Here is a 12,535-nt window from a genome sequence, read left to right as displayed (position 1 = left end):
ATGAAATACCCACCAAGTTCAAAATTGATATCCTGCATCACTTATCTCTGCTCATTTTTCTGCTCCACTATGCCATGTGGGCATCTTTTTATAGGGCATAATGAAGACAAAAATTGTCACCCTTGTGATTGGGCATCTTGGATGAGGGTACAGTTGTGTAGCCTGCTGACACCCACTATGCAGTCTCATGCTTAATCTACTTGTGCTTTTGGCTTACCAATCATCTTCCCGAGAGAAGGGCAGAAAATTTGGAAGGATAAAACTTGAATCCAACTTTCCGCTTCCTGTTACTTTTCAATCTCAGGTGCAGGGACAGTTGACTCCCAGAATATGGGGGAGATGTAGTCAGCAGACTTCCAGGTAGATTAGAATCTTTGTCTATACCCAGCGCATGGTAATGAAGAAAATGATGTGCCTTACAGGTATTCTTTCAGTAACATTTCACCAGGGGGCATGGATAAAAGTTATGAAAAGATGTGCAGCCCAATGCATGATCACTTGGAACCATATTTTGTGGCCCTTGATCGCTCAAGGGAAAAAGTCAGATTTTTTTTTACATTTCCCTCATTCAACCTCTACAAATACTATATCACATTATCATCTCTTTAAGAAATTCATACCCTAGCCAGTCTTTCCTGACTCTGCTCTAGATGAGATCTCATTGAGGTGCACTGTTTGTTCTTTTTCTCTGCTCAGACGAGGAGGAACGCAATGGACACCTACAGACGCTGAAAGACGCCCTCGTAAGAACGGGATATGACGCTCGACTCGTTGATCGACAGTTCCGACGGGCCACAGCGAAGAATCGCATAGACCTCCTCAGAAGACAAACACGGGACGCAACCAACAGAGTACCCTTCCTTGTCCAGTACTTCCCGGGAGCGGAGAAACTACGCCATGTTCTCCGCAGCCTTCAACATGTCATCGATGACAACGAACACCTTGCTAAGGCCATCCCCACGCCTCCACTACTCGCCTTCAAACAGCTACCCAACCTCAAACAGACCATCGTTCGCAGCAAATTACCCAGCTTTCAGGAGAACAGCGTCCACGACACCACACAACCCTGCCATGGCAACCTCTGCAAGACATGCCAGATCATCAACACAGATACCACCATCACACGAGAGGACACCACCCACCAGGTACATGGTTCATACTTCTGTGACTCGGCCAACGTTGTCTACCTCATACGTTGCAGGAAAGGATGCCCTGGAGCATGGTACATTGGTGAGACCATGCAGACATTGCAACAACGGATGAACGGACACCGCGCAACAATCGCCAGACAGGAGGGTTCCCTCCCAGTCAGGGAACACTTCAGCAGTCATGGACATTCAGCCACCGATCTTCGGGTAAGCGTTCTCCAAGGCGGCCTTCGAGACACACGACAACGCAAAATCGTCAAGCAGAAATTCATAGCCAAGTTCCGCACCCATGAGGACGGCCTTAACCGGGATCTTGGGTTCATGTCACGCGACACGTAACCCCACCAGCGGGGAAAAAAGTTATCTGTTTTTAATACAACTGGACATTCTCTCTCTCTCTCTCTCTCTCTGCCTTTTGGGTCTCTTTCTCTCTCTGTCTGTGTAATCTGACCCATTGTGTATTCAGTATACTGGGATGTAATGTTTTCCGTGGTTAACCTGTCTGAACACCAACGACACCTTTGATTGCTGTGATTGTCTCCCAGCCTAATATATGCTATGCGATTTTAGAACCCTTCACTCACTCACCTGACGAAGGAGGTAAGCTCCGAAAGCTTGTGATTTTCAAATAAAACTGTTGGACTATAACCTGGTGTTGTAAGATTCCTTACAATCAACAGCAGATTTCTCTACTGTCTCCCACCCCTGAAAGGGCCCAAACGTCGCTTAATGCTCAAGTGTTTATACTGGGACCCAGAAGACCTCAGATATTTCTGTCTGAGGTCAGGCATTCGATCCTTTAGCACAGTATCTCAAGAATTCTGTGTTTTATGTATTTGTTGGCTTGTTGCATATTATTACTGATGCTGTATATTGCTAATACAAATATTTTCTGCAATGAAAGCAGTATTTTCCTTTTGGGAACTGGCACTGTTTTTTCGGAGTTCAGGACAGGAAATCCCTGAGAACGTGTCAGTCTTTGCAGGTGGTCACGAGATGTATTTTCAGGGTCCAGGAGAGTGTACAAATATGTGCAGGGATTCCCTAACACAGAAAAGTTTGAAAACCACTTGTTTAGTCGTTTCTGGTTTGCTAGATAACAATTTTAGTTCTCCGCTTTTGGTTTCTGGACTTGTTACAGAAGAAATTTATTTGAAGCTGATCAAATTTGCTTGAATTTGTAATGCAAAGTTCTTGCACAGTTTCTCACTGACACAATTTTGAATACCGGTCAGCTACGAGTATTTCAATTGGATCAACTCGGGTCAGGTCCCACTGCAACTCCAGGGATGCAAATTTCTGTTTTTAACAATTTATTTCAACTGACACAACAGTCTCCCAATTACTGGCTGTTAATGTATTTATTGCCTTCTATCATTGTCATACTTTTTGAAGTGGAGATGCCGGTGATGGACTGGGGTTGACAATTGTAAACAATTTTACAACACCAAGTTATAGTCCAACAAATTTATTTTAAATTCCACAAGCTTTTGGAGGCTTCCTCCTTCGTCAGGTGAACGGTGTGGAAATGAAATTTTCGAATCCTTCGCATTTGAAAATCACAGAACAATGCCTGGTGATTACTGCCCGTTGCCAAGGCAATCACAGTGAGCAGACAGAAAGGTGTCACCTAAAAGGCCACCGAATATACTATTTGAATACTTTTTGAAGAGTGCAGATCCAAACTCAGCCCCAGGGCTCAAAGTGACCAACTTAGCTGCAAAGGGATTCTGCCTATAAGATTCTTTTCAGCCCTAGAGAGATCTTGTGATCCAGCCTGGGATTTTACTCCTCCTCGGTCATGTCGGGAATTGAGTATGGCATAGGGAACATTCACAAGACCATTCCCTTGAAACTACAGCAGGCAAGCTGTGCTCCACATTGGCTTGTCCAGTTGGGAAGAAGTTGTTTAGCTCCACAATTTCCTCGGAGTTTATTCTGAATTTATCTCTCGTGTTAGGTTTAAAAGTGTCTACGCAAACAATTGATGTCACCATTTCCTGAATGCTGCTTTGACGCAACGTGATGCTCATGGGTGTAATTTGATATGATTAAAACAATCACAAAAAAACCTACCAGATACATATATTTTACCAAACGCATTTAATGGGTCTTCCTGTTTTGGTTTAGCTTTGCTAGGACAGTACGTGTATTTTTAAACCATATTTAATAACATATTCTACATCAGGACTTTCGGTTTGTGATTCGATACATTGGGACACGTGGCTCCACTTCCCGGACAGTAAAGTAAGAGTAACGGACGAGGAAGAGTTTAGAAGACTAGTTAAGAAGATGGCGGGCAGCTCTGGAAGGAGATTTTATGGGTTTTCCACTAAACTTCTCGACGGCGAAATCCTAAATTTCTCCAAGCTCAAAGGAAAGGTGGTGATGATTGAAAACGTTGCCTCCCTTTGAGGCACGACCAGCAGGGATTACCACGACATGAACGAGCTCCAGAGCCGTTACGGCAACCAGGGGTTTGTGGTTCTGGGTTTTCCCTGCAATCAGTTCGGTTACCAAGTAAGTTTGACGATTTTTAAGGGGAAAAAATTGTGTTTTTGACCGAGACATTTCCCCACTTATTTTAATTGATTTGTGAAAACCTCGTGTTTTAAATAAACCAGTAACTTAAAGTTGTAGTAGCCCCCGTTAATGTAGTTACAATTACGTTTGGAAGTTTTGAAGCTACACTGTTAATAAACTAATAAATACAATACTTTTAACATTCTTGTGGTTTATATAAATTATTAGATGCAATCGTTTTCGAGTCATATGTTTTGGAAAATGCAGGGTCTTGTTTGGTATCGACTAAGTTATGGTGGGAGTTTTTTTAAAGTACAATGTAGTAAGACTAGACTTCTCATTTTAACCTCAATAGTGATATGGGAACAAATTTTGACCTCCAATCTTTTCGTGGTCGACTGAGAGTGATTTATCAGTGTTTCGAGGAGTTATCATCCTTGGAAAGACTTGCGTTTATCTAGCGCCTTATTACATGTCTCAAAAGTCTCCAAGCGTGTTACGTACAACGAATTACTTTACTTTAGCAGTTTATAAAATATCTAAATCCGGAGAGTAATTTGCACCGCAGTGTCACTTTCTCTAAGTGGGTATCGGTTTCTAGAACTCCTGCTTTGTGAGCTTCACGGATTGTTGCGTTTTCGGAAAACTTTTCCAATTTTCTGAGGCGCGTAGAAAAGTTTGTACAGGGTAACAAGCCATTATTCAAAAGGATGTTGGAAATAAACAGCAAATATCGCGCTCGTCTTATAGGGAATAACTTGCCTAAAATGGAAATGTAACATTCAAGTTTCAGCTGCTTGTCGAAATGCTGCAAATATGACCATTTGAAGTAATTGGGCGGAAGATTGAGCTGACGGGCTCAGAAGTGGAATGCACCGGCCAAATATTTTTGTAGTTGACATTGTTTTACCATTTGGTTTTATAGGAAAACGCCGAAAATGAGGAGATTCTTAACACCTTGAAGTATGTCCGTCCAGGCGACGGCTTTGAGCCGAATTTCCCTCTGACTGAAAAGACCCTGGTGAACGGAGCAGACGCGAATCCAATCTTCACTTTTCTGAAAGAAAAATTGCCTCAACCTTTCGACGAACCAGGCACCATAATGAACGACCCCAAGTACATAATCTGGAGCCCGGTCCGTCGGTACGATATCGCCTGGAACTTCGAGAAATTCCTCATTACGGCGGATGGAGAGCCATACAGGCGCTACAGCAGATATTTCCCTACCCTTGACATTGAAGAAGACATCAGAACTCTTCTGCGAAAGGTCTAATAACAGTGGACCATTTAAAACTGCAGATGTAAAAATTGTATCTGTACTATGTTAAATTGTGGTGGCCTGTTAACGTTAGGCATTTTACGATATGATAGTCATATAGGTTTAGTCAAGAGTGCGCGATATAAGGTGTAAAATCTTAACGTCATACAGCAACTATCACGTGTAAGAAACATTAGATCCTCTGCATTGTTTAAGTGCTAATCATAGGTCTGTTCTCTCTGTTTAGAAATGCTTTTCTGGTAAACGGAAAAGACACGCATCTCCTCCATATTCCGGAAAGAAGATTCCTCGCCGTAATAATGAGCCGAACTAGTTTGCTATTAGGCCTTTTACTATATGATGGTGCTTTTTGAAAGGTCAACCAAAAAGTACTTGATGCAGCCTGTAAAAGTCTAATTTATAACGTGACAACGTAAGGGACGCTCTTCTAATAAAGCTGTTTTGATGAAAAATTGTCTCTCACCACAGTTTAATTACACAGAAATTAGGCAGAAGCTTTTTCTTGCGTTAGTACCATGTCGTGGGACCTCAACTGAAGTGTGTTTTCAGGCTGGGAGTATTAACCCTGTGCTTGGGAAATAACTTCTCATAAGATCCTACATGTTCAACCAACACTGTTTATTCCACAAAAACTATTCATTCAGCACCTACAACTGTTTTACATATCTGCACTCCTCTTTGGAACAAATAGCATGACATTTAATATATAAAGTATTTAATACATTTGTCAGTATTTTTAAATGGAGGGGAGTGTCCATTGTTATACTGACCATGAGCTTGGGCTTGTAATAAAAAAATTGCAACTTCTCGCTTACCTTGTATAACTGGCCAACATACTAAGTTTAATAGTATGGTACAACTAGATAACTTGTGACAGTCCCTGGTTTTCTTTCCAGAGTTGTGTGAATCATTAGTGCCATCAGATGAGGATCGACATGGCCTTTTGTACTTAAAACTGAAGGTCGAGGCTCTTATTTCACAATGGGATCCCCACCAAGCGTTTTATGTGTTCTGTTTCATCCTGAGGCCAAACACGTAACAGAATTGCAACTACTTAGTTTTTTTGGTTTGTTTGTTTCCCACGGGCAGTGCATTACAATGTCAGGAGCAGAATGGTGATCCTTTTTCATATCCTCACTCAAGGACTTTCCAGCCCAGTTGTGTAAACTAAAAGAAAGTAATTGCTTTTGCAATTTATTTGGATCTTTTAGTAGATGTTCCTGCTCCCATAAAAAGCTGGGAAAGAATTCCAGCTTCAAGACAGTTTTAACGCATGTGTCCTCTCAACTTCCAGACCAGTCAAATGTAGTACCAGGATGTGCTCGGCATTAGGTGTTCCTTTTAACCAGTCACTTTATTTATTTATACCTATAATTTTTTCACCAAGTTGTAATCCTCCTCCATGTCCAAGACAATATTAATCAGATTGTCATCATCTGAGACTCTGTATTTCCCAATGTGTGGTTCTTTCTTTATTGGGCTATAGGGTGGATCCGCAAAGAAAAGGGCTAGAGTGTCTTCTGCAGATACTGACCCGGCAGATTGAGAGGGAGATAGATAGGATTCGCTTAAAGGTTCCAGCTTTCCTGCCAAGGCTTCAAGTGTTCGAATACTGGTGCTCTCTTCATAAAACACAAGGCATTAGTTAAATGCGGCAGAACAATGGCAAAACAATTCACCAAAGCTGCCTATTAAATATCTGTAAACCAATACATGTTTTCATGATGGAGCAATCATATCTGCTTCCCCAAAACCTTAAAATAGTCTTTTTGATTGAAACATATGTTTTAAACTTAAAGTGAATATCTAAAGTTTTTACTTTTTGAGTTAACCTGTTAATTCAGGTTAGTTTGGATAGAAGTAATCTTAAACTAGTGATTATTTGAAACTTAGGGAAGGCTGGCAAAGTAGTTTAAATGTACTCTTCCCATAAGCAACCACTGAAGCTTTAAGAATGAAACATTTGCAACACATGGCCACTAATAGTTTCATTGCATGAACATGTCAGGGATGGGTGGTTTACAGAAAATAAACCACTTGAAGAGGTGACTAAAGTAGTGGACAGGGGAATGTCAATGGATGTTATTTATATGGACTTCCAGAAGGCATTTGATAAGGTCCCACATAAGAGACTGTTCATGAAAATAGAAGCCCATGGAATCGAGGGAAAAGTACGGACTTGGTTAGGAAGTTGGCTGAGCGAAAGGCGACAGAGAGTAGGGATAATGGGTAGGTACTCACATTGGCAGGATGTGACTAGTGGAGTCCCGCAGGATCTGTCTTGGGGCCTCAATTATTCACAATATTTATTAACGACTTAGATGAAGGCTTAGAAAGTCTCATATCTAAGTTTGCCGATGAGACAAAGATTGGTGGCATTGTAAGCAGTGTAGATGAAAACATAAAATTACAAAGCGATATTGATAGATTAGGTGAATGGGCAAAACTGTGGCAAATGGAATTCAATGTAGATAAATGTGAGGTCATCCACTTTGGATCAAAAAAGGATAGAACAGGGTACTTTCTAAATGGTAAAAAGTTAAAAACAGTGGATGTCCAAAGGGACTTAGGGGTTCAGGTACATAGATCATTGAAATGTCATGAACAGGTGCAGAAAATAATCAAGAAGGCTAATGGAATGCTGGCCTTTATATCTAGAGGACTAGAGTACAAGGGGGCAGAAGTTATGCTGCAGCTATACAAAACCCTGGTTAGACCGCACCTGGAGTACAGTGAGCAGTTCTGGGCACCGCACCTTCGGAAGGACATATTGGCCTTGGAGGGAGTGCAGCGTAGGTTTACTAGAATGATATCCGGACTTCAAGGGTTAAGTTACGAGGATAGATTACACAAATTGGGGTTGTATTCTCTAGAGTTTCGAAGGTTAAGGGGTGATCTGATCGAAGTTTATAAGATATTAAGGGGAACAGATAGGGTGGATAGAGAGAAACTATTTCCGCTGGTTGGGGATTTTAGGAGTAGGGGGCAGAGTCTAAAAATTAGAGCCAGACCTTTCAGGAGCGAGATTAGAAAACACTTCTACACACAAAGGGTGGTAGAAGTTTGGAGCTCTCTTCCGCAAGCGGCAATTGATACTAGCTCAATTGCTAAATTTAAATCTGAGATAGATAGCTTTTTAACAACCAAAGGTATTAAGGGATATGGGCCAAAGGCAGGTATATGGAGTTAGATCACAGATCAGCCATGATCTTATCAAATGGCGGAGCAGGCACGAGGGGCTGAATGGCCTATTCCTGTTCCAATGTTCCTATGTGTCAACAGAAACTTAACTCACCTATGAGTAATGCAATGGCCGTCACTTTTGTGTAAACTACTAGCCCCAGATATTTATTATCTGTTTATCAAGGAGATCAAATGAGGTAGTAAAATGTCCTGAGGCACTTCACAGGAGCGATTATCAAACAAAATTTGACACCGAGCCACATAAGGAGATATTAGGGCAGGTGACCAAAAGCTTGGTCAAAGAGATAGGTTTTAAGGTACATCTTAAAGGAGGAGAGAGAGGCATAGAGGTTTAGGGAGGGAATTCCAGAGCTTAGGGCCTAGGCAGCTAAGGCACGGCCGCCAACGGTGGAGTGATTAAAATCAAGGATGCGCAAGAGGCACGAATTGCAGGAGCGCAGAGATCTCGCAGGGTTGTGCAGTCATTATGCAGTCTCCTTTGAGACCAGCGGAGTTCTGATACAATGGCCTAGAAATCGGCACATGTACGATTTGGGGCATGATCCCATTGCGGCGTACGCTGCACGTGCCTAATGAGGCCAGTGGCAGGACCATGACAAATTGGTCCACCATCTTCATTTGCCAGCTGCGGGCACCAGACGCGATCCCAGAGACAGATCGCAGGTTCCGGGGGGCAGCAAGATCAGCCGACTCAGATACTGGCCATGGTCGTTAGGGGAGTTCGGGAAGGGGGGGAAGTAAGCTGTGGCTGGCAGCTGCCTTTGGATTTAATGTGGAGCCAGCCCAGGACCACAATAAGTAAATAAAAAAGTTCAAACTTATCTCTGTAACTTCCTCCAGCCCTACAACCCTCCGAGATCTCTGCATCCCTGATTTTAATCACTCCACCGTTGACGGCCGTGCCTTAGCTGCCTAGGCCCTAAGCTCTGGAATTCCCTCCCTAAACCTCTATGCCACTCCACCTCTCCTCCTTTAAGATGCACCTTAAAACCTACCTCTTTGGTCACCTGCCCTAATATCTCCTTATGTCGCAAGGTGTCAAATTTTGTTTGATAATGCTCCTGTGAAGTGCTTCAGGACGTTTTTCTACATTAAAGGTGCTATATAAATGCAAGTTGTTGTTGTTGTTCTTGTTGTAGGAACCATTGGTTTGGCTGGCAAGTGGTCATGTGCAATCAAATTTTGCAAAAGGAGGTCTCAAACAGGCGATGGCCCCCAATATGCATATGCAAAGGACCTGGATGCCTATGGAGGAGCCTTTACAAATATGGTGGGGGGTGCACTTCCGGCGTAGAATGAGTGCATGCACCCCGCCTGCCATATTGGACCCTCAGGTGTCTGTTTTACGTAAGACGTAAATATTAAATGAATGTCCTCCATGTAACTAATTTATAAGTGAATTAGGTTAAATTCAATTGATCCCTTTCTCCAAATATGGATAGGGTATACAGTAACAAAATAGTTTATTTACCACAAAACATGGAACAGAGGCATTTCACTCTTCACCACCCCAAATATGGTATTACAGGTTGCCAATGTACCCTCCCAGTATCCTCAAAAAATAGCAACAAAAGACTTGTGAGGGTGTATTACAGATTATAACACAAATCTGTGTTGTGGTGCCTGTACAGATCACCCAAGGTTCACAATCATGTTTATAACATCGTCAGAATGCATTAATTGCTTGGCACTCTTGCAACATGCACCCACCAATTTTTTTGTTCTCTTATGCTTTGAAATGGAGCTCTTCTTAATACATTTGTATTAAATGCCTTGGTTTGGTATTTTAACAGTTGCTAATCCATGTATTAATGCCTCAGTTAAAATAGTGTACAATGGACTTTCATAAGAATACATTAGCTTATTTGAATATTGGCATACAAAAGCTAATTTCAAAGCATTAGTTACTTAAATAATGGAGTAGTTCTGCAATAAATGACTATTACCTATGACTTCCAGAAGATTCTTTGTCAATTCTTCACATGAATTGCTTGGAGAACTATTTCCCTGTGCTTCTAGACATGCATAATTGTTGGTTTCTTGTGAAGGACTTTTGAAGAAAGGGAAATGCATTATTTTTAAAAATTAAAGTATCAGAAAAAGAACGCTTATTTGAGTTCTTTAAATCTGACTTTTGCCCTGTCCACAGTACTGAGACTGCACTAATTCAAATCACAAATAACATCCTGTGTGACAATGACCATGGCATGGTTCTTCTTTATCCTCTTGAACCTCTGCTGCCTTTGACACCATTGGCCAGTCCATCCTCCTTGACTGTCTCTCCTCAGTCCACCACCAAGACACTGCTATTTTCTCGTTTCACTCTTATCTGACACAGGCTCTACATTGCTGCTATGGTTTTGCCTCCTCTGATTGCACGGTCATCTCTGGTGTATGCAAAGGGCCCATTCACCACATGCTTCCTTTCAGAGACATTATCTGGAAATATAGATTCAGCTTCCACATGTATGCTGATGACTCCCAGCTCTACTTCATTGCCTTTTCCATCAACCTAAAGGTTATCGTCATACTCTCAAATTGCCTGTCTGATATCAAATGTAAGGAATCTTACAACACCAGGTTATAGTCCATCACCGGCATCTCCACATCATGTCTGATATCAGGACTTGCATGAGCCAAAACTTCCTCTTGCTGAATGTCAGCAAAAGCAAGGACATCCTATTTGGCTCGTCAATACCTCTGTTTCTGGCCTAGACTCTTTCAACCTTCCTAACTACCATTTCAAGCTGAGTCAGAAGGTGTGCAACCTTGGTGCTGTGCTTGATTCTGCACTCAGATTCCTCCACTCATCTGCTCCATTATCAAGGCTGCTTTATTCTATCTCCATGGCATTGCCTACATCTACCCCCATCTTCCCCATGCAGTGCTGAAACCCTAGTCCATGCCTTCATCACTTCAAGGTTTAACTTCTCTAATACTTTCCTAGCTGACCTCCCCACCTCAACTCTTGAGAAGATTCAACTACTGCAAAACAACACAGTCTGTGTACTTACTGACAGAAGAGTCCCACAGTCCCAGCACCCCTGTACTTTCCAAGCTCTATAGACTCCTCATACCTCAGCATGTTGATTTCAAAATTACTCTTGTTTTCAAATCTCTTCATGGCCTCACCCCACCTAACCTTCATGATCTCGTCCTCTTGCCTTATGGTTGCTGCACACACCCTACGGTCTTCTATTACAGGGTTTCTCACCTCTTGTGCCTCCACTCCACCAGTAACAACCACTTATTAGCCACTACAATTGTGCCCACTGTAACTCTCTACCCTGTTCCCTCCACCTTGACACCGCCCTCCTTGCTTTCAAAAACCTCCACAAAATCCTCCTCTTAGGGGTGCCTTCCATTTCCTATCCTGGCCTCTCTTTTGTTTACCCTTTCCCTATTATATCCTTTTCCTCCGCATTGTAAAGTTCTTTGAGACATCTTCCTGCATGTTGAGGAGCACTATTTAATGGGAAGTTGTATAACCAGTGTTGGAAACTTACACAATTCCTAGCTTAGTTATTCAGTACCTGATGTATTCTTGTGCAAAATTATCTGTGTTTTCACAACCATTCTCAAAGGGACCATCAGGTACTGGAACATTGGCATTCACAACAAAGCTTTCCGTGTTTCCAAAAACAAGCCGCTTTACTTTAAATGAAATATTATTGCAATCCATCAAGGCAAGTTCTGCAGGCACACAGTAATACGGTCCTCTCTCAGACAATACTTGCAGAACTGGCTGGGTGAGATGTGGAGAATTGAAAGGTGGATACATTCTAGCAATGGGATGGTTGATGAATGCACCAGTGTTTGGTTGTAGCAACCTTGCTGATTCAAGCCACTCAGGGTCTGAAGAGAACACAGGAGATACAATGTTGTCCTCGAGAGCTCGGTCCAGAGCTGCTGCTAGGTCCTCCCTGCACTGCCTCAGTTTCTCAGACATCTTATTTCACTGGAAAAAATATCAACAAAATCTAGTTTACTATTTAGCGTTAGAAACACATACAGGAGTAATGCGAAGCTACAGGAAACTAGCAACAGAAAATGTATATTGATTTGTAATGTTTTAACTGGTATAAACAAAAACTATCAACGTTCACATTGGTAAGAACTGTTATAAATTGTGTGATATTCTCACAACTTCATTGAGTCTCAAACTTTCATTGTTCTGCATCAGAGTTGTGGTTTTAGAGTCAAGAGCATCACAGACAATAACTAAAGTCAATAATAATCTTTAAAAACTGGAACAGTGATTCTCATCAATTGAGACTATATTTATCTCCTCTCCCCTACAGACACACTCTCTCTGCCTCTTTCATAAATTACACAAAGTACAGAAGGAGTAGAAGTCGTTTATGACACGGTTACAACTATT

General features: G+C 41.9%; 1 protein-coding gene and 1 pseudogene across 4 annotated transcripts in view; one reads left to right on the top strand and one right to left on the bottom strand.

Moving 5' to 3' along the window:
* Positions 1–3,253: 3,253 nt before the first annotated feature.
* On the top strand, positions 3,254–5,402 carry LOC137334035 (glutathione peroxidase 2-like; annotated as a pseudogene).
* A 151-nt stretch (positions 5,403–5,553) lies between these two features.
* LOC137334034 (uncharacterized protein C3orf62 homolog) overlaps positions 5,554–12,535 on the bottom strand; it is an 18,995-nt gene continuing 12,013 nt past the window's right edge. For all 4 annotated transcript variants that reach the window (XM_067998455.1, XM_067998456.1, XM_067998458.1 and 1 more), the window contains 3 exons: positions 11,688–12,112; positions 10,101–10,204; positions 5,554–6,572 (listed from right to left, as the gene is read on the bottom strand). In XM_067998455.1, coding sequence (XP_067854556.1) covers positions 6,319–6,572; positions 10,101–10,204; positions 11,688–12,103 — 774 coding nt within the window. In that variant the 5' untranslated portion in view covers positions 12,104–12,112 and the 3' untranslated portion in view covers positions 5,554–6,318. The remainder of the gene's footprint in view (positions 6,573–10,100; positions 10,205–11,687; positions 12,113–12,535) is intronic.

The sequence above is a fragment of the Heptranchias perlo genome, chromosome 17 (genome assembly GCF_035084215.1).
Source record: "Heptranchias perlo isolate sHepPer1 chromosome 17, sHepPer1.hap1, whole genome shotgun sequence".
In the NCBI taxonomy this organism is placed as follows: domain Eukaryota; kingdom Metazoa; phylum Chordata; class Chondrichthyes; order Hexanchiformes; family Hexanchidae; genus Heptranchias; species Heptranchias perlo.
This window is presented reverse-complemented; position numbering and strand designations above follow the sequence as displayed.